The 22,635-nt window shown below is 43.0% G+C and overlaps 1 protein-coding gene across 1 annotated transcript; it reads left to right on the top strand.

Annotated features, from left to right (window-relative positions):
* The first annotated feature begins 14,696 nt into the window (after positions 1-14,696).
* Positions 14,697-17,003, top strand: LOC138749024 (histone H1.0-like). The gene has a single exon (XM_069910044.1). It carries the CDS (start codon positions 14,909-14,911, stop codon positions 15,455-15,457), a length of 549 nt encoding a protein of 182 aa, XP_069766145.1. The 5' UTR covers positions 14,697-14,908; the 3' UTR covers positions 15,458-17,003.
* Positions 17,004-22,635: the final 5,632 nt, after the last annotated feature.

Below are 22,635 nucleotides of genomic sequence, written 5' to 3'. Positions count from 1 at the left end.
CCTCTTGTATGACATAAATATCATTTCCATGCATTTGTACTTGTGTGAAAAGCCAATGTAAATATTATGTACTGCCAAATATGCAGAAAAATGGTTAAAAAAGGGTACCCTTGCTGAGAGTCAGAGCTGCACTCGTGTCTTGTATCCTTGTTCCTGCCGACATAATAATTGTGTGACTGTTGTGAATGAACTGGGTTGAGTTCTCTGTGGTTTTCTATTTTGGCGTGGCCAGACTTTAACAGGGCAGGAGGAGGAAAAAGGTGATCATTGGACATGGAAAGGAGGACAGGACGGGAAAGGTGAGAATTGATCGGGGGGAGAGGAAAAGAGACAAGAGGGAAAGGGAAGAAACAGGGCAGGAATCCTGAAAATTCGATCTTAATGTCATCCAGCTGGAGGGGCCCAGACAGAAGATGAGATGTTGCTCCTCCAGTTTGCAGGTGGCTGAGCAAGAGACCATGGACAGACATGTCAGCTTGGGAATGCAGCAGGGAAGTGAAATGGGTGGCCACTGGGAGATCCACACTATTGCCGTGGACAGAGCAAAGGTGCTGAACTAAATGATCTTCCAGTCTGTGTCCAGTCTCTCCGATGTAGAGACCACAATGGGAGTATCCCTGGAGATTCACAAGTGAAATGTTGCTTCACTTGGAAGGACCGTTCGAAAGTTTTTCAGAAATAACTGCCAATTCTATCTGTGCCCAACTAGGTGTATGAATTTTTATTCCGATGGAATAAAAATTTGTTACGAACTTATGATGTACCAATATTGAAACATTTAATGAATTTATGGACAAGTAAATTACATAAAATGGGATTGAAAAATAAGTGGTCGGGAAGATTACCATTATATAATAATCAACTTGTTCCTTTCACGGTATCTAATACTGTTTTGAAGTTACAACAATTTTGGAAAGGTATTCAATCTGTATTTAATAATCTATATACCGCAGAGCCCACCTCACTGACAAAAGGCAAAGGAGGAAAAACCCAACACCCAACCCCAACCAACCAATTTTCCCTTGCAACCGCTGCAATCGTGTCTGCCTGTCCCGCATCGGACTTGTCAGCCACAAACGAGCTTGCAGCTGACGTGGACTTTTTACCCCCTCCATAAATCTTCGTCCACGAAGCCAAGCCAAAGAGAAGAATAATCTATATAATCTTCATATTGTATTAGACCCTGATATATTTTTATTAGGGAATATGCAACCGTTGATTGATTTAGAATTAGATAATTACCAGATCTCTTTTATTTACTTGGCGCTGGCAGTGGCCAAGAAATGTATAGCGATTACTTGGAAGAATAGAAATGTATTGTCTTTAGATAGGTGGTATTCAGAGATGAAGTTTTGTTTGGTTATGGAAAGAATATCTTTTTCGATACAAGATAAGATGTCTTTTTATGAGTTAAGGTGGACCCCATTTATTGATTATATACAATTTAAATAAGTTTGAATTAATCTTTTTTTCTTTAAAAAAAACTTTTTTTTATTATATATTTTTTCTATATATGTTTTCTTTTTTTCTTTCTTTTTTTTAGTTTTTTTTATTATTAGTTGGCTTTTTTTTCGTTTAAGTTCTTTTTGGTTTTTTTTCATATATATTCTTATATAATAAAAAAAATTTGGATTAATAATTAATACTTAATTAATATTTTTTTTGTTTTTTTATATATATCAATCTTTTTTTAAAGATATTTTTTTTTTAAATTATACTAATAGTATTAATTCTTCACTCTTTATCGTGGGGGTGGGGAGGGGGGTTTTAGGGGTTAAAAATAGTTTTTTTTTTAGTCCTAGTTTTTAGTTGTTAGGGGGAGATGCCGAGATTGGTATTGTATTAACTATGTTACTTTGTACTTGTATTACTTTATTTTGTATTTTTTCTGTACGTGAATTACTTACTTTCTTCATATGTTAAAATTAATAAATAAAGTTTCAAAAAAAAAACTTGGAAGGACCGTTTGAGACCCCTAATGGTGGTGAGGGAGGAGGTGTGGACACAGGTTTAGCACTATTGACAATATTCACCGGGCATGTTGCTTAAATAAGGCTCAAAGAATAACACTGGACAACAATTTTTTCAAAAGGTTTGCTCCCTGAAAACAAATTGGGGATTATGATCAGCAACTTCAAGCTAACCCAAAGATAATTTCAGATTTGCTGTATCACGTAGGAAGTTGGAGAAACATTAGGCAATTTTACACGGCCACTGAACAGAAGAAAATTTCAGGAAAATTTCTGCTCTGGTGACAGTGTAAAAATGTCAGGATGGAATTTTTTTTAATTTTTCACACTATAAACCATATTGACCAAGATACATACAGACATTTTTCTTCTTAAATATATACAGTGTCGTTTTCTCCCCTTTTTCCCCCCTCCCTTCCCTCCCTCCCTCACCCCCTTCCCCATTTATTTGAAGTTCAATCTATAAGATACATTAAACCCGTTAAACAATGTTGTCACTTAATAAAAATAAACAAGAAATTTTACTGAGTCAGTTCTTTTCGTTATCTTCTCCTTCTGTCATTTTAGGTGGTGGAAGTCCACGGTAGGATTTCTCTATTGTGTTTCATGTATGGCTCCCATATTTGTTCGAATATTGTGATGTTATTTCTTAAATTATATGTTTTTTTTCTAATGGAATACATTTATTCATTTCTATATACCATTGTTGTATTCTCAAGTTATCTTCTAATTTCCAGGCTGACATAATACATTTTTTTACTACAGCTAGGGCTATCCTAACAAATTTTTTTTGTGCACCATCCAAATCGAGTCCAAATTCTTTGTTTCTTATATTACTTAGGAGGAAGATCTCTGGGTTTTTTGGTATATTGTTTTTTGTGATTTTATTTAATATCTGGTTTAGATCTTCCCAAAATTTTTCCACTTTCTCACATGTCCAAATTGCATGAATTGTTGTTCCCGTTTCCTTTTTACAGCGAAAACATCTGTCTGATACTGTTGGGTCCCATTTATTTAACTTTTGAGGTGTGATGTATAGCCTGTGTATCCAGTTATATTGTATCATGTGTAACCTCATATTTATTGTATTTCTCATAGTTCCGGAGCATAGCTTCTCCCATGTTTCATTCTTTATCTTTATGTTTAGATCTTGTTCCCATTTTTGTTTAGGTTTACCGTTTGTTTCCTCGTTCTCCTTTTCTTGCAGTTTGATGTTCATGTTTGTTACAAATTTTTTAATTATCCTTGTGTCTGTAATCACATATTCAAAATTGCTTCCTTCTGGTAACCTCAGACTGTTTCCCAATTTGTCCTTCAAGTAGGTTTTCAGTTGGTAGTATGCAAACATTGTATCTTGAGTTATGTTATATTTATCCTTCATTTGTTCAAAGGATAATAATTTATTTCCCGAAAAACAATTTTCTATTCTTTTGATCCATTTTCTCTCCCATTCTCTAAAGGAAAGGTTATCTATTGTGAAAGGGATTAGCTGATTTTGTGTCAATATTAGTTTTGGTAGTTGGTAATTTGTTTTATTCCTTTCTACATGAATCTTCTTCCAAATGTTGAGCAGATGATGCAATACCGGTGAATTCCTACGTTGCACCAATTTTTCATCCCATTTATATAGTATATGTTCAGGTATTTTCTCCCCCTATTTTATCTAGTTCTAATCTGGTCCAATCTGGTATTTCCCTTGTTTGATAAAAATCTGATAGGTATCTTAATTGTGCGGCTCTATAATAATTTTTAAAGTTTGGTAGTTGTAAGCCTCCTTGTTTGTACCATTCTGTTAATTTATCTAGTGCTATCCTCGGTTTCCCCCCTTTCCATAAGAATTTCCTTATTATTTTCTTTAACTCCTTGAAGAATTTCTCTGTTAGGTGTATTGGTAATGTCTGAAATAGGTATTGTATCCTTGGGAAAATATTCATTTTAATACAGTTTATCCTTCCTATCAGTGTTAGTGGTAAGTTTTTCCAATGCTCTAAGTCATCTTGTAATTTTTTCATTAATGGATGGTAATTGAGTTTATATCGATGGCCGAGATTTTTATTTAGTTGTATACCTAGGTATCACATTGCTTGCGTTTGCCATCTAAATGGCGATTCTTTCTTAAACTTTGTGAAGTCCGCATTATTCATTGGCATTGCTTCACTTTTATTTGCGTTGATCTTGTACCCTGATACTTCTCCATATTCCTTCAATTTCCTATGTAATTCTTTTATTGATATTTCTGGTTCTGTTAAGTATATTATAACATCATCTGCAAACAGACTGATTTTATATTCCTTCTCTTTTATTTTTATCCCTCTTATTTTATTTTCTGTTCTTATCAGTTCTGCTAGTGGTTCTATAGCTAACGCGAACAGTGAGGGAGATAGTGGACATCCCTGCCTTGTTGATCTGCTTAAGTTAAATTGTTTTGATATATATCAATTTACTGTCACTTGCGCCAATGGCCCCTTATATAATGCTTTAATCCAAATAATATATTTCTCTGGTAAGCTGAATTTTTGTAGTACTTTGAATAAATAATTCCATTCTACTCTGTCAAAGGCCTTCTCTGCGTCTAAAGCAACCACTATTGTTGGAGTTTTATTTCCTTCTACAGCATGAATTAAGTTAATAAATTTACAGATATTGTCTGTTGTTCGTCTTTTTTTAATAAATCCAGTTTGGTCTAGATTTACTTTTTTGGTACATAGTCGGCCAATCTGTTTGCTAATAGTTTAGCTATTATCTTATAATCTGTGTTAAGTAGAGATATTGGTCTATATAACGCTGGTGCTAGTGGATCTTTCCCTGTCTTTGGTGTTACTGTAATTATTGCTGTTTTGCATGAATCTGGTAAACTTTGTGTTTTATCAATCTGGTTGATAACTTCCAGGAGGGGAGGAATTAATAAGTCTTTAAATGTTTTATAAAATTCTATTGGGAATCAGGATAGAATTTTTTATGGAAATTCAATCCCATATTTTTTCTACTAGGACCCCCACACATTTTTATGGAGTGGCTGCAGTGTAAATTGATTGCAGCCTCTCTGTAAGAAACGAACCTAATGAATATGACGTTCCCCCTCCGACAAACTCCGCAACACAGGAAGGCTGTGTAAAAGTGCTCTAAAAGTGCCCCTGTGTAAATGACATCTGATTTTTTTCAGAATAATTCCAGTTTCTGCATAAAAATGCCAATTAAATGAACTTTGATTGAATTTAGCCTGTTTAATCGCATAATGACACTAACACATTGCATTCGTTCAACTGACCTAAAAATGTCTTGCTGCTGATTTTCATTTGTACTCAGCATCTGATGCCTCTCATGTCAGTGTCCAACAATCTGTAGGGAGATAGTAGATATTTGTGATAAGCACAGGGTTGTAATTATGGGAGATTTTAATTTTCCACATATAGATTGGGAAACACATTCTGTGAAAGGACTGGATGGGTTAGCGTTTGTGAAATGTGTGTAAGATAGTTTTTTACAACAATATGTAGAGGTGCCGACCAGAGAAGGAGCAGTGTTAGATCTACTGTTGGCAAATGGGATGGGTCAAGTGACGGAGGTTAGTGTTGGCGAGCACTTCGGGTCCAGTGATCATAATGCCATTAGGTTCAATGTCATTATGGAAAGAGAGAAGTCAGGGCCAAGGGTTGAGGTTTTTGATTGGGGAAAAGCTAGATTTGAGGAGATGCGAAAGGACTTGCAGGGTGTGCATTGGGACAATTTGTTTTATGGGCAGGATGTAGTAGAGAGATGGAAGTCTTTTAAAGATCAGATTTTGAGAGTGCAAAAGCTTTATGTTCCTGTTAGGTTAAAAGGAGGGGCAAAAGGTTTGAGAGAGCCGTGGTTTTCAAGGAATATTGGAAACTTGGTTCGAAGAAAAAGGGAGGCGTACATTAGATATAAGAAGCATGGAGTTAAGGAGATGTTTGAAAGATACATTGAATGTAAGAGGAATCTTAAGAGAGGAATTAGGAAAGCTAAAAGAAGGTACGAGGAAACTATGGCAAGCAGGGTGAAAACTAATCCAAAAGAGTTCTACAAATATGTTAATGGTAAAAGGAAAGCTAGAGACAAAATTGGTCCCTTAGAAATGGGGGAGATATTGAACAGTTTCTTCAGTATTCACTAAGGAGAAGGATATTGGGAGATGTGAGATAAAAAAAGCAAATTGGGTAAATATGGGGAATATAGAGATTACAAAAGGTGTAGTTTTAGGGCTTTTGAAGAATATAAAGGTGGATAAGTCTCCGGGACCAGACGGGATCTTCCCCAGGACATTGAGAGAAGTGAAGGAGGAAATAGCAGAGGCTCTGGCGGTAATTTTCCAAATGTCATTAGATATGGGGATAGTGCCGAAGGATTGGCGCATTGCGCATGTGGTTCCGTTATTTAAAAAGGGTTCAAGGAGGAAGCCTGGCAACTATCGGCCTGTAAGTTTGACGTCTGTGGTAGGTAAATTAATGGAGAAAATTCTTAGAGATAGTACTTATAAACATCTGGATAGACAGGGTCTGATCAGGAGCACTCAACATGGATTTGTGGGAGGAAGGTCATGTTTGACCAATCTGATTGAATTTTTTGAAGAGGTGACTAGGAATGTGGATGAGGGTAGCACAGTGGATGTTGTCTATATGGACTTCAGTAAGGCCTTCGATAAGGTACCACATTAGTTAGGAAGGTGCAGTCTTTAGGTATAAATTTTGAGATAGTCAAATGGATTGAACATTGGCTGAAAGGGAGAGGCCAGAGAGTGGTAGTGGATAATTGTCTGTCAGGTTGGAGGCCGGTGACCAGTGGTGTGCCTCAAGGATCTGTATTGGGCCCATTGTTGTTCGTTATATACATTAATGATCTAGATGATGGGGTGGTGAATTGGATTAGTAAATATGCAGACGATACTAAGATAGGTGGAATAGTGGATAATGAAGAAGGTTTTCAAGGATTGCAGAGGGATTTGGGCTGCTTAGAAAAGTGGGCTGAAAAATGGCAGATGGAATTTAATGCTGATAAGTGTGAGGTGCTTCATTTTGGTAAGAAGAATCAGAATAGGACATACGTGGTAAATGGGAGAGCATTGATGAATACAGAAGAGCAGAAAGATTTAGGAGTAACGGTACATCGTTCCCTGAAGGTAGAAACTCACGTGAATAAGGTGGTGAAGAAGGCTTTTAGTATGCTGGCCTTTATCAATCATTGCATGGAACATAGGAGTTGGGAGGTGATGTTGAGATTGTATAAGACGTTGGTGCGGCCTAATTTGGAGTTCTGTGTGCAGTTCTGGTCGCCTAATTATAGGAAGGATATAAACAGAGTGGAGAGAGTGCAGAGAAGGTTTACCAGAATGTTACCTGGGTTTAAGCATCTAGAGTATAGGGAGAGATTAGACAGATTAGGTCTTTATTCTTTGGAGCGTAGAAGGTTGAGAGGGGATTTGATAGAAGTATTTAAGATTATGAAAGGGATAGACAGAGTGGATGTGGATAGACTATTTCCGTTAAGAGGAGGAAAGATTAAAACAAGAGGACATGAGTTAAGAATTAAGGGGCAGAGGTTTAGAGGTAACATGAGGGGGAACTTCTTTACTCAGAGAGTGGTAGACGTGTGGAATGATCTTCCGGGAGAAATAGTGGCGGCGGAGTCAATTGTATTATTTAAGAAAAGGTTGGACAGGTATATGGATGAGAAGAAGATGGAGGGTTATGGGCATTGTGCAGGGAGGTGGGACTAGAAAGGGGTGTTTGGTTCGGTGCGGACTAGAAGGGCCTAATGGCCTGTTTCCGTGCTGTAATTGTTATGTTATGTTATGTTATAGTCAGCTGTCACTGATGGATTCCAGTTGCTCTGATACCACTTTTCCATGGTTACAATGTCCTGGTGAAACCTTTCACCATGTTCGACACTGACGGCACCAAGATCAGCAGGGAAGACGTCCAAGTTCGAATGAAGAAAAAGAATTTTCAACGACACGTTGCACTTCATAGTTTTGTACACTTGAAGTCAACTTAAAATGTGACAGGAAATCACAAAAATAGGTTGTATCTTAAAAAAAAGGAGCGTGATATGAAACTTTTAAGGTGATTTTTGCGATCAGCAGCCCAAAATCCATAAAATACACCCAAAAGTGTTCAGGAAGCAAAATCTTCATTATCCAGTGTTACTGAAGATCTCACCACACAGGATCTTTGACCCACTAACATCAGGAAGGAGGTACAGAAACATCAAATTAGGATGGCCAGGCTGGGGAATAACTTCTCCCTGCAGGCTGTGAGACTGATGAGCAATGTCCTGTAACCTTGGGTCTCTTCAAATTGAAACCAACAAGTTATTCCAAAATATTTATTCATAATTATTTTATATCTTAATGTGCTGTGTATTGTGTGTGTATTTGGTGAAACATTGTTTCATCAGGTTGTAAATGTACAGTTGGATGATAATAAACTTGAACATCTTTGTAGAAAGTCTCATCCTTGGAACAGATCTGATGGAAATGGAGAAAGTGGGCAAGTGGAATGGGAACAGGGTGAGAGACAGTGTGTCAAGATGGGATTCTATGGGCCGTGGTGGATGCCGGAGACCAGCCAGTGCCCTGAGATGGGGACAGAGAGATGCAGGAATGGACGAGAGGAACCAGACTCCGTGAGGGTGAGAGCAGATGGAGGCTGAATGAGCCAACCCAGAGAGCAGGGAACACCCCATCCCCAGAAGCAAAGACACAGAGCGGTGGTTGTGTGTCCACAAGCTATTAGTTTCAGAGCACTTGCTGTCTGTTTTAATCCAAGCTGAACAGAATCACGGTGCTTAACCCCAAGTCATCCATGTATAAAGTTTGTAAAAACATTAATTGCCTGCCACTTTCTGTTGATCTCAACTCAGTTGTATTTAGGCAATTAAACAGATAGTTATTATCCAAATCATTCCCTCAATAAAATCTGTATTCAAAACTATTAGTGCTCAGATGATCCTGAATGCAGAACTTTAATGTTCTAAACACGGAGATTAATGGTTCAGGTCAGAATTCAATGTGGGAAATATATAGAACACGTGGTGGAAATGGGGTCTCGTAATTAGAGGGACAGTGATCACATACAATTCGTTTTCAGATCAACACAACTAACAGGTAAATGGGCAGAACCACATTAAACCAACAATTCATACTCAGGGCACTAAACAGATGATGAATGTTCAGATCAGTAGCATTCATAAGTCATTTATCAGTAGATCAACTTTAAAAGCTGTGGAACGCTCAGCAAGGAATTAAACTACTTGACCACAGTCAGTATGAATTGGAAACAATGTCTCCTCATCAACACAGCCACACCCCAAGGATACATGCTTAGCCCACTGCTCCACTCGTTATACACCCATAACTTCCAATGTTATCTACAAATTTGCTGATAGTGGTTTGCAGAATCATAAATGGGATTGAGGAAGTGTACAAGAGAGAGATAGATCTGCTCGTTGAGTGATGTCACAACAATAACCTTCTGCTCAATGTTAGCAAAACCAAGGAGATGACTGTGGACCTCAAGAAGAGAACACGAACATGTCCATCATCGAGGGGGGTCAGCAGTGGAGAGCGTCGAGAACTTCAAATTCCTAGGTGTCAACATCTCTGAGGATCTGTCCTAGGGCCTCCATGTTGATGCAATTGTGAAGAAGACTCATCAATGGATAGACTTTGTGAGGAGTTTGAGGAGGTTTGGTATGTCACCAAAGACTCTTAGAAACTTCCACAGGTGAGCCATGGAGAGCATTCTGGCTGGTTGCATCACTGCCTGGTGCAGAGGTGCCAACATGCAGGACAAGAATAAACTGCAGAGGGTTGTTCACTTGGCCTGCAACATCACAGGCACCAGACTTCACCATCGAGGAAATCTACATGAAGTGGTGTCTTAAAAAAGCAGACTGTATCCTCACTCTGCTACCATTAGAAAAAGCCACAAGAGCCTGAAGACAAAAACATTCAGTGGTACAAAACTAGCTTCTTCCCCTCCGCCATCAGATTCCTGAACAGACAATGAACCACAGACACGGCTTCACTTTGACTTTTTCTTTTTCCTGACTATTTTATTTATTTTGAAACATAGTTATCTAAATGTTTCCCACTATCTTCTTTGGCTTGGCTTCGCGGACGAAGATTTATGGAGGGGGTAAATGTCCACGTCAGCTGCAGGCTCGTTTGTGGCTGACAAGTCTGATGCGAGACAGGCAGACACGGTTGCAGCGGTTGCAGGGAAAAATTGGTTGGTTGGGGTTGGGTGTTGGGTTTTTCCTCCTTTGTCTTTTGTCAGTGAGGTGGGCTCTGCGGTCTTCTTCAAAGGAGGTTGCTGCAAAACAACAAATGTCTCGACAATAAATTTTGATCATTTTCATGTAGTGAAACACAAGTCTGCAGATGTTGTGATTGTAGCAAACACTAAAATGATGGAGGCAGAAATCTACAGCACAGTACAGGCCCTTCAGCCCACAGTGTTGTGCTGACCTCATTACCCACTGCCTCGAATTTCCCCATTGCATAACCCTTCATTTGTCACAATTAATAGTCGCAGAAGACCCACAAGCCCCTGTTACCCAAATACACCCATGAGATCTGGCTTGTAGGACTTTTGTAGCCCGAGGACATTTTGGCACCAACCAAAACGATGGATCTAAAATTATTAATTAGTGGCTTTTATTAAAAATATTCTGTTTTCTATGTTTTGTCAGGATTGACAGATTTTTAAATGGCACATTTTACATTTGTTAGCAAACCACCAGTGGTGGGTCCTAACGCCGGGTTCCTGATGTGTTGATTTTACATATCTTATAATAAGTGAAAAGATTGTAGTGAAATCCATCCAAAATGTCCGGTGCCAAATTATAGGGCATCAAAATCTCCTAGACCCTTCAGACTTTATTCCCTGGAGGGCAGAAGAATGAGGGAAGATTTGATTAAGGTATTTTAAATTTATGAGGGGTACAGATCAGAGGTTCTCAACCTTTTTGTTTCAACTCTCACGCCACCTTAAGTTATCCCTTACTAACTACAGAGCACCTATGGCACCCTACGCCTTCTTATGACCTAAGGTGGTGGGTGTGGGGAAAATAAAGGTTGAGAACCACTGGTACAGAGAGAATAAATACAAACTAGAGGTCATGGGTTAAGGGGAAAAGTTTAAAGGAAACATTAGGGAGAACTTTTTCACACGGAGAGTGGTGGGAGTGTGGAACAAGATGCCAGATGAAGTGGTGTGTGTGGCTGGGTTCGAGTTCCACACGCGCTGTGTCGGGAGCTTGTACGTTCTCCCCGTGCCTGTGGTTTCCTCCCAACGTAGTTTAATGGGGTAAATTGTAAATTGGGCGGCACGGACTCCTAGGGCCGAATTGGCTTGTTGCAGATTTTTAAATGTTTTAAAAAGCAGCGGGATCTTTGAGGCGAATGCGCTGTGGGATTTGTGGCTCGGTGTGGCCGGCTCACCCTGGGGTCAGCAGGGTGGGTGACTGCACCTCCGAGAGGGGGGCTCGTGGCAAAATTTGGACAAGATTCACTGTGACTGACAGGAACCCAGCCCCGCTCTGCAGCTCCTGCCTCACCCACTGCGGACTCCACGGAGGGGGCATCTGTCTGGAAGGGGGGGGGGGTGGGGGAGAGAAGAACAGCGCCCTACGCAAGAGCATTGGGGTGCAGTCCCAGCCCGCCGACTGCACGGGATACCCACCAAGCCCTGAGTATTTGGGGGAGAGGATCTTCCACAATCTCCCCTGCCTTTCCCCATTAGCCTTTCAGATCCCCATCCATTCGTGGGGATGCTGAATTGGGGCGCGTTCGACTAGTTTTAACTCCCTGGCGTCTAAAACGTTCCTTTTGTACTGTAAATCCCCCTTAATTGAAGTTGAGCAATACTTTCGTGCTTTTTAAAAAAAATATTGCTCAACTTCAATCAGCACCGCGCAACCTTTCCTCAATTGTAACAGTGTCGGTGAAACCTCATGGCAAGGCGAGCCAATAAGAACGCGGCGGCTGCCTCGAGAGCGGCACCCATTGGCCGTGCGAACAGTTACACTTCATTCAACCTGTGGGTAGGACTACTTTAAAAGGAAGGAACGCGGCCGAAGCAGAGAGGGTGTAGACAAGAAGGAGGAGGGAGGGTGAGGAGGAGGGGGGAGGAGGAGGGGGGAGGAGGAGGGGGGAGGAGGGGGGGAGGAGGGGGGAGGAGGAGGGGGGAGGAGGGAGGAGGAGGAGGGAGGAGGAGGAGGGGGGGGGGGGTGGTACCGAGAAAGGGCAGAAAACGAAGATCTTTTTTAAAAAGAGGCGAGAAATAGGAAAGGAGTAAAACACGAAAGTCTGTGCACACCGTAGTTGTAGTAAACACACAATATGTATGGGCTTGAGCCCTTCATCAAGGTGGGTGTAAGATGTAGGGAGGCGCCGTGTACTTTATATAGCAAAAATATAGAGCATTTTGCTCATCCCATGATGAAGGGCTCAAGCTCGAAATGTCTTTATCTTTGCTACATAAAGTTCACTCTTTGACCTGCTGAGTTTCTCCAGCATCGTGTTCTTAATAGAAATAGTCGTTCAACTTTATTGTACAACTGCACCCTGAAAAGGCGTCTCCGGTCCTCGGTGCAAAATACAGACGCACATCCAGACATGACACCTATACAGGACAAGTATTTCATCGATAAAAGTGAATGTGGTTTCGTATCACTGTTACAGTGAAGGGGGAGTGGGGTTAGAGGGAGAGGAGGGTGGAGGGGGCTGTCACGTCCAGTTCTTTCTTCCCAGCTTCACTCACCCCGAAGAGTTCTAGTTTTATGATCATCTGTTTGCACAAGTACAACCCGACGAAAGTCTAGTCCTCGGTGCAAAGACACACATCCAGACAAGCAAAACATATGCAGGGCAAGTATTCATACAGAGAAATAAATATTATTGAATGAATCGGCTCAATGGAGAGACACATCAGAGGGGGAGATTCGGAGAGGTTGAGCGAGGAGAGGTCAGGATGAGAGAAAAGGGATGGGAGGAAGGATCGGGGTTTTCGAACAATGGCCAAGAGGAGAGAGCGGGGAAGAGGAAAGCGCCAGCAAATGCAGAAGGCGGGGTGAATGGAGAGATTGCTTCGTGGACCCCCTTGACTTTAATCAGCCACGCCAAGGAAAGTTCTGTCTTTGGCGAGGGACGTGGAGGAATTGCTCCGGATTTAACACGGGCTGCGCAGAAATGCGTCGGTGCTCCCCGCCTGTGAAATGACAGAAGGTGTTTCAATGCCACCAAACACGGCAACATACAGGCGTCCAGAGTCCGTTCAAACCAAGGCAGGTCCAGGCAAATGCACTGGACACTCACCCTCCCCGAGTCCTCTCCACCGCTGCAAGTTTCCTTTGCAATGAAACAATCGCTGCACCTAACATTGGGAACTCTTGCCTTCAGGGGTTGCTTCATTGAAAGAGAGCCCTGAACCCAGCTTCCCTCGTTTTAAAGTGTTAAAATAACACAATCCAAGATGGCGATCGCTCTAATCTAGGAGGAGATGTCTTTCCATTTAATAACTCCTCACTTATACAAGACACTCGTTCAAGGGCGAAGCAACTTTGCATTTAATAAGTTGCAATTGTGAAAATAAACTTGTCTACATGAGGAATGCTGGTTGAGGTCTGGTGCAGCTGAAAGCGAAAACAACTTGCCGTTCACTTCATTGCAAATCAGTGCTCCCTTTATCTCCGTGCATTTATATCGGGGAGAGGGGGTTTGGGAGAGGCGACCTTGCAGAGTCAACACGCCTGCAAATGTGTTCCCCTCCACCTTCGGCAACTTTGGAAATAAAGTCTTGGCGCTGAGCAACTCCGGGATACATTCCTCCTCACAATGCACCCTGATTAATCTCCCCAATGCGTACATTGGTTTGAAAATAGTGAGTGCGGGGCTCGAACCCGACGGTGGAGGGGCTGCGACTGAGCCGGTGGGGGGTGGGGGGGGGGGAAGAATGCAGCACTGAAATCAGATTGCAACCCCCTCCATCCCCTACCTACCCCAGCCTCCGTGGGAAGTCTGGTGGAGCAGAAGGCGAAGTGCTTTGAACCTTCGCTCGACCCGGAGACAGCGTTTGCAAAACAGTAGGACAAGTCGCACGGTTACTAATATAGCACTTCGGTATGTTCTTTAAACTTCAAAGCAGCCCCAAGCAGGAGCCCTTCTGCAAGTTGCACGAGTTAGAAACTCGTTAGAAATTAATTGTAAATAAAATAGTGTAACACGTCACGAAGTCAATGGCGGATCCGGCTCTGTTCCTGTGTTAGTTACCTAAATGTTTCGCTCTATTGCAAAAAGCCGGAGCACGAAAACGTCGCCTGTCTCCGCTCGACACGTTGGGCGAGCATCATATTTTGCTTTGCATTCAGCGGCGGGAGTATCGGCTGCGGCGTTTTGCAAATTTTTGAGCAGAAATCCCAATTTTTGCGTCCACCCGCGCACTCCTCGCGTCGTTTTGCACCGATTGTGCCCCGCCGCAGCGGCGCCCGGCGAGCCTGCCCGTTGCAGAGGCGAGCCGAGAGAGTCAGGTACGCGGCCGAGTGGTCGGCGTGGCCAGCGGGTGCCGGCAAGTGGCCGGGATCGGCCGTCCGGATGGGGCAAGAAACACAGAATGGAGCGCCGCTCGCCATTTTCGCCTGCTCGGAGCTGCCAGCAGTTGCTGTTCTCAGTCAGGTCCGCGCCGAGCCTACTAATTCCCAGCGTCAGCGCAGAGGTGCAGCTGAAAGGCACTGGAGAGCAGGAGCGTCCGGAGTAGGAGCCGCTAGCGAGGTGTCTGCACTGCCAGTCTCCACCAGGACACTCCTCCTCCCCCCCATCCCCACTCTTCCATCTTGTTGCAACTGCTTGCTGAAGAACAGGGCTTGCCCCCCCCACCCCATTTCCACCACCAGAGCACCAAGTCCACCAGAGGCTGGTCATGACTGAAAACTCAACTCCAGCTCCGCCCAAAGCCAAGAGGGCCAAGACTGCCAAGAAGTCGTCAAGTCACCCGAAGTACTCTGAGATGATCATAGCTGCCATCTCCGCCCTAAACAACCGCAGCGGTGTCTCCCGCCAGGCCATCCAGGCGTACATCAAGAAGCAGTTCAAAGTGAGCGAAACCTCGAACTCCCAGGTCAAGTTGGCGCTGAAGAAATTGATAGAAACTAAAGTCATCAGGAAGGTCTCTGGCACAGGGGTTTCCGGCTCCTTCCTTCTGGTCAAGTCAGACGATCAGAAGAAGGTGGCGAAGAAGGCGGTCAAATCACCCAAGAAGACCACGGCGGCCAGAAAGCCGGTGGCAGCCAAGAAGTCGGTGAAGATGGGGACCAAGGTGAAGAGGCCGAAGGTGGAGAAGAAAAAGCCCAAGACCCCCAAGAAGAAAGTAGCCCCACTCAAAAAGGTGAAGGCAAAGCTGGTGAAAAACAAGGCCAAGGTGAAGAAGACTCCAACCAGCAGGTCCTCGGGGAAGAAGTCCAAGAAGTGATTGGTCTCCTGCTCAAGGAGGGGGGAGACAGGGCATTGCTTTCTGCCCAAAGTCTTCAGAAACTTTTGTGTACATACATTTAAAAAAAAATGTTTCTTGAATTTAGTAAGGAGAATTTTTATTTTGTCAGGAACATTATGTCTTGCATTTAAAGAAAAATTGTCTGAAGTAATTGTGTGTTGGAGCTGATGTCTTTGGGACTGGCGGGGAATATAAGTGCTGTGGCTGCCCTACCTTCAGACTGTCGGGCCTTGTGTCGGTCAATGGGCAGACAGGATGTGTATGCATGCATAGAGGTAATCCCAGAGGATGGCTGTAAACCCAGTCGAAAGCCTGGTGGCACTGGTAACGGACAACCCAGTAAAACGAATCACAGCAGTTAACTGTGGTTCACCCCCCCCCCCCCAACATTTAATTCCAAATGACTTTGTTTTAGACTTTTAAAACCGTCTGGAACGGGCTCTTCCAGTTTCAGAGACTTCTGCTGTGCTGTTTGTGTTTTCTAACGTGGCTTAACTTTTTTTTGAAAATGGTATCTTCCCACTTGAATTGTAACAGTTCTTTTAAGCTGTATCACTGATGGGGTGTCAGAGATAGTCATCTCCATCTTTTACCTTGTAGGAAGGAACCTTGGCAGGTGTTAGCTTTGTACCTTGATGAAGGGCTCAAGCCCAAAGCATTGGTTATGTACCTTTATCTTTGCTCTTTAAAGGACACTGTTTGACCTGAGTTTTTCCAGCATCATGTTTTTACTTCATCACGGAGTGTTACTTTAGGTCTAACTGTTGCCAGGTAACAGAAACCTTTTCACTGTTGTACCAAAAAGCAACAAACCCTTAAACCAGAGTGGAGATGGGCTGCGTTGTGAACTGCTTTGCAGCTGTTAGCAGCTCCTGATATCCTTACTTGGACACAGTGGCTGTGTTTAGATTCCCTGGGACTTTCTGAGGTGGGCAGATCTAAAGATGGAGGTCGGTATTTTTACATGCAAACTAGAGGTGGCAGCAAACGCATTTAAACTTAACAAAGTAACAGAATCTAAATGCCCAGAATAAACAATTAAAACAGCACCCTAACTTTGGCCAAAGAAAGATTAAAGTTCCTGACTGAAAGGCACCCTTTTATAAAAGAGCTCCAAAACGTGATACATATCTGGTTTTATTATTTTTTTACTAAATCGCTGTATTTTATTAATTGCAATGATGCCCCCTACAAACAAAGTTTGTATGTGTCACTAACAATGTCTGTTCTGATGAGTTGAACTATTGTGTGGTATCAAAGCCATGTCGGGACATTCCTACTTACACACTGAACTCTTTCAAGTTAAAGTCCTAAGTTTTAAAATTTACATAATGTTTTTATTAAGCAACTTCACTCCTACTAATTATTTTATGCCATGGTGTTGTAATTTTTTTTGTCTGGAGATTGAATGCAGTCCATAACTATGTTACTGGAAATGGATGACTTAAGACAATAACTACATTTGTAGGTTCAGCTGTTCCTTTGTATGTTTATACAGTGAATAAAGCTACATTTTGATTTGGAAGTAGCCACTTCTCATTCATGGGGCTCATGTGCACCATCGATCGGGAACAAGGAGGGCTTTCCATCACTTGGATCCTGCCAGAACATGGGACATTTGCAGTCAGATCAGAGGGGGAATGCCCCCTACCACCCTTCTCGAATCTGCAGAGGGCCAATTCGTAATCACTCTGGAGGTGTGCTCTATCTTGTGCCATGGATGTGGGCAGAGGGTGGTTGATGCAATCTCCATAAGGATGGGAGTGTTTTGTTTCCAAAAATGGACTTTGTTCACAATAAATTAGACACGACAGAACGAATGACTTACTTCAGTTCCTACAGCATGGACATTCCCATCTCCATTCTTACAAGGTCACAGAGAGGCAGAAGGAGGCCCATCAAGTCTGCTCCACCATTCCATCTTGAGCTGATCCATCCTCCCACTCCCCAGCTGCCTCCCCATAACACTTGATGCCCTGACTAATCAAATACACCCAACGACCTCACTTCCACAGTCAAGTCCAAAGGCCAACAAATGTTCCTTATTTGCTGATCCTTTCATTCCTGAACCCTTTCCCACACCAGCTAGTCTCTGCACCATCTCTGAACTTATCACTTCCAGTTACCTTCCTGGCAACGGCCTCCAACCTTACTGTTTCCCAACCCCAAACCCAATTGTCCCAGTAAACCCATCATGCCTGCCTGCTCCTGCCCCACTGAATTGGTCTCCACTTTCTTTGACTCTGTTTTGTCACCACCCAACTCAGTCCAGTCCCTCCCCATCCAGGACACTTCCATCAACAACTTCCAGTTCCCTGAAGTCGATCATCTCATATTTACCATGGATATTCAAACCCTATTCACTTCCATTCCCCATACTAAAGGCCTCAAGGAACTTCATTTCTTTTTGGACAATAGAACCAACCAGTCCCCTTCCTCCACCGTCCTCCTCTGGCTGACAGAACCTGACCTCGCCCTCAATAGTTTCTCCTTTGACTCTTCGCACTTTCTCCAGGTTAAAGGAGTAGCCACGGGTATCCACATGGGCCCTAGCTGTGCCTGCCTTTTTGTTGGCTATGTGGAACAATCCATGCCTCAAGCCTACATAGGCAAGGCCCCTCAACTCTTCCTCCACTACATCCATGACTACTTTGGTGCTGCCTCGTGTACCCACGATGAGCTCGTTGACTTCATCCACTTTGCTGCCAACTTACACCCTGACCTCAAATTCATTTGGTCCATCTCTAGCAACCCCCTCCCTTTCCTCCATCTCTGTGTCTCCATCTCATGACACCCCACCCTGTCTCCTGTAAGGATTCCATTCCATTCTCTCAATTCCTCTGTCTGTCACACCTGCATCCAGGATGAGGACTTCCATGCCAGATCATCAGAGATGTCCTCTTCAAACAACATGGCTTTCCCTCCACCACCATCACCCACATATCCTCCATTACCTGCACATCTACCCTGGTCCCCTCTGCCCCCACGCGCAACAAGGACAGGATTCCCCTTCTCCTTACCAGCCTCTGCATCCAACACATCCTGCTCTGCCATTTACACTACCCACTGCATGATCTCACCACTAGACACATACTCCCCTCTCTGCTCCCTCCTCATCAATCAACCCCTGTGAAAGCAGGAGATGCTCCACTTGCACCCACACTTCCTCCTTCACTATTCAGGGCCCCAAATAGTCCTTCCAAGTGAAGCAACATTTCACATGAATCTGCAGGGATCATCAACTGGATCCAGTGCTCCCGCTGTGCTCTCTACGTCGGAGACTGGATACAGACTGGGAGATTGCTTTGTTGAGCACCTCGGCTTTGTCCGCTACAATAATGTGGATCTCCCAGTGGCCGCCCATTTCAATTCTCCGCCCCATTCCCTTGCTGACAAGTCTGTCCATGGTCTTGTGCATGGCCAGACTGTGACCACCTGCAAGTTGGAGGAACAACATCTCACCTTCCGAATGGGCCCCTTCCAACCGGATGGCATTAATATTAACCTCTGGCTTTTGTTAATCCCCTCCACCCCCCAATCCTCTCTCCATTCCCTGTCTCCTTTCTCACAGACATGATAAATTCTTACCTGGTCCCTTATCACATCCAATTAACTCCTTTTGTTGGTCTGGATTCCTCCCCCATTGTACAAATCCTGAGACTTTGATATCTCCCGTCTCTGGCTTTTCTGATTTTTCTTCCTTGAAGAAGGGCTCAGGCCTGAAATATCTCTGATATATCTTTGTCTCCTATTAGATGTTGAAAAGACCAGCTAAGTCCCTCCAGCACTTCGATGTTTTGACCCAAAACTGCACACAGAACTCCGCAAGGTCTCACCTGCGCTTTATAGAATCTCAACATCACATCCCTGCTCTTATAAGCTATTCCTCTAAAAACGAATACCAACATTGCGTTCACCTTCTTCACCACCAACTCAACCTGGAGGTTAACCTTTAGAGTGTCTTGCACGAGAACTCCCAAGTCCCTTCGCACTTCCGAGTTTTGAATTTTCTCCCCATCTAAATAATAGTCGGCCCATTTATTTCTTCTGCCAAAGTGCATGACCGTCCCCTTTCCAACATTGGATTTCATCCGCCACCTCTTTGCTCATTTTCCTCATCTATCCGCCTACCATCTTTTTTTGGAAGCATCTGCAAATTAAGCCACAAAACCATCTATTCCATAATCCAAATCATTTATGTCCAACATAAAAAGAAACAGCCCCTGCAGACCGCTGGCAACCTGTAGCCGAACAGAATAGGATCCCTTCAGTCCCATTCTATTTTCTGTTGAGCAGCCAATGCTCTGCCCTATGCTAGTCTCCCCCATGCTAGTCTGCCCCATGCTAGTCTCCCCCATGCTAGTCCCTTCCTGCAATTCCATGGGCTCTCATCTTGTTTAACAGCCTTTCATGTTGAAAGTCCAAATGCACAGCATCCACTGCATCTTCCCTGTCTGACTTACTTGTGATCTCTTCCAAAGTTTGCAGTAGGCTTGTCAGGCATGATTTTCCTTTAAGGAAGCCATGCTGACATGGGCCTATCTTTTCATACACCTCTTTACACCATTTCCATCCCTGTGGCACTTTGTCGTTACTTCCCTTCCTCACCTGTTGTTAGAAGGGCTTCCCCTCAGTCTCTGCCCCTAAATGCCTGGTAATAGAAGGACTCTAGACTGTGGCCCTTACCCACAGAGCTCTCACATTAGCTGCCCTCGGCACGTACTCCTGCAGTATGGAATGTGCATTCCCTCACCAGCATCTCCGTCAGGTGAAAGACCAACAGGTCTCAGGCAGACCAAAGGGTGTCTTTCACTGAGCTGATGGTCTTCCAGCCTGACTCTGTGGGCGTCCCTGGGAACAGCCCGTAAATCAGAGAGTCCTCTGTCGCGCTGCCACTGGGGATGAACCGTGACCAGCACCCCTCTCCACACTCTTAGTAAATCTACATTCTGCAAAGAGGTGGGCGACTGTCTCCTCTCCACCACAGTCATCTCGGGTACAATCTGCATTGTGGATGATGTTCCCCAGTTGTTCAGGAAGGATCTCTCTGGGAGGGCTTGTCTCTCCGCCGACCAGGCCATCCTGGTGCCTGTTCATGAGCCCTGGCAAAGAGAAATTCCGCCAGATGACCTGGAAGGTCTGCTCAGATTTTTTTAAAAAGGCAGCGTTGCTAGAACTGCTGTAATGACAATGTGGTTGCTGGTGTAGACCCAGGGGAAGCAGGGAGAGGAGACACAGTGATCCCCTGTGGGGTCCAACCACCCAGTCCTGCCAATAGCCCCGTACAAGCCTTAAATGGCCTGTTAAAGGAGCTGACAGTGTTTTATTTAAAATCCTGCAACTGCAGGGTCTGGACCCAAGGTGGTGGAGCCTGTGTTCAGCAGTGGCCTTGAGGGGAACGGTGAAGAGCACAAGTAATGGTGAGAAGCAGAGGAGATGACCCTAAGAATGGTGACAACAGTGGCAGACCAACGAGGGGTGGACCAGTGAGGGGCGGACCAGCGAGGGGCTCTGTGGCTGAAGATCACATACAGGCAGCGAGCTGTTGGCAACTTATGGGGGAGGAACCAGCACAGGCTGCTGTTCCACACTCCCAAATATATTACACCTTATCTAAACTTATCTAAATTTAACCCTCAACTATGCACAACTATACTTGTGTGTGTAAAATAGCCCAAACCATTACAGTTCAGGTCCAACTCAACTCAGAAATACAGTGTTGACAGAAGACTCTTAAATTGACCCAAAGAAGTGTATATGAATGAGGTGGGAGAGACCAGGTGACAGGCTGTTGTAAACTCACAAAATCCTTGTTGAGTTGCTTCCTGAGAAATGTCCTTTCAGATGTGTGGTTGTCAAAACTCCCCTTTTCCTTTTCTGGGGGAAACAAAGCATGTGACCCTTTCATGGATCAGTCCAAAGTGACCTTCACCATGGCCGCGATCCAAACACGGCATTTCTACTGCTTCCTGAAGCCAAATACAGGTCAGTTCAAGTGACATTTTCTTTCAGCCACGGTGGGGTTCAACTATTCCCTTCCGAAGTGACTTTTCCTTAATAAGGAAATTTTTATGGAGAGGGGGGAAACCGAGGATAGCACTAGATAAATTAACAGAATGGTATAAACAAGGAGGCTTACAATTGCCAAACTTCAAAAATTATTATAGAGCCGCACAATTAAGGTACCTATCAGATTTTTATCAAACAAGGGAAAAACCAGACTGGACGAGATTAGAATTAGATGAAATAGGGGAAAAGATACCTGAACACATATTATATAAATGGGACGAAAAATTGGTACAACATAGAACTTCTCCAGTATTACACCATCTCCTCAATATATGGAAGAAGATTCATGTAGAAAGAAATAAAACAAATTATCAATTACCAAAACTAATATTGACGCAAAATAAGCTACTCCCTTTTACAATAGACAACCTTTCCTTTAGAAAATGGGAAAAAAAAGGGATTAAAAGAATAGAAAATTGTTTTTCAGGAAGTAGATTCTTATCCTTTGAACAAATGAGAGATAAGTACAATATAACTGGAGATACAGCGCTGGCATATTACCAACTGAGATCCTACTTGAAAGATAAATTAGGAAGCAATTTGAGTTTACCAGAGGGAAGTAACCTTGAATATGTGATTACAGATACAATGTTAATCAAAAGATTTATAACAAATATGTATATTAAACTGCAAGAAAAGGAGAATGAGGAAACAAATGGTAAAACTAAACAAAAATGGGAACAAGATTTAAATATAAAGATAAAAAAGGAAACATGGGAGAAATTATGTTCTGGAACGATGAGAAATACAATAAATACGAGGCTGCGTATATATTTTTTTATTTATATATAATTGGTTACACAGACTATACATTACACCACAAAAGTTAAATAAATGGGACCCAACAGTATCTGATAGATGTTTTCGATGTAAAAAAGAAAGGGGATCAACAATTCATGCAATCTGGACATGTGAGAGAGTAGAAAAATTTTGGGATGATCTCAATCAGATATTAAATAAAATAACAGAAAACAATATACCAAAGAATCCAGAGATCTTTCTCCTAAGTAACATAAAAAATAAAGAATTTGGAATTGACTTGGAGGATGCACAAAAAAGATTTGTTAAGATAGCCCTAGCCGTAGCAA

This window comes from Narcine bancroftii, chromosome 13, assembly GCF_036971445.1.
Source record: "Narcine bancroftii isolate sNarBan1 chromosome 13, sNarBan1.hap1, whole genome shotgun sequence".
Classification (NCBI taxonomy): Eukaryota; Metazoa; Chordata; class Chondrichthyes; order Torpediniformes; family Narcinidae; genus Narcine; species Narcine bancroftii.
Note: the sequence above shows the minus strand (reverse complement) of the source record. Positions and strands in the feature narration are given on the sequence as shown.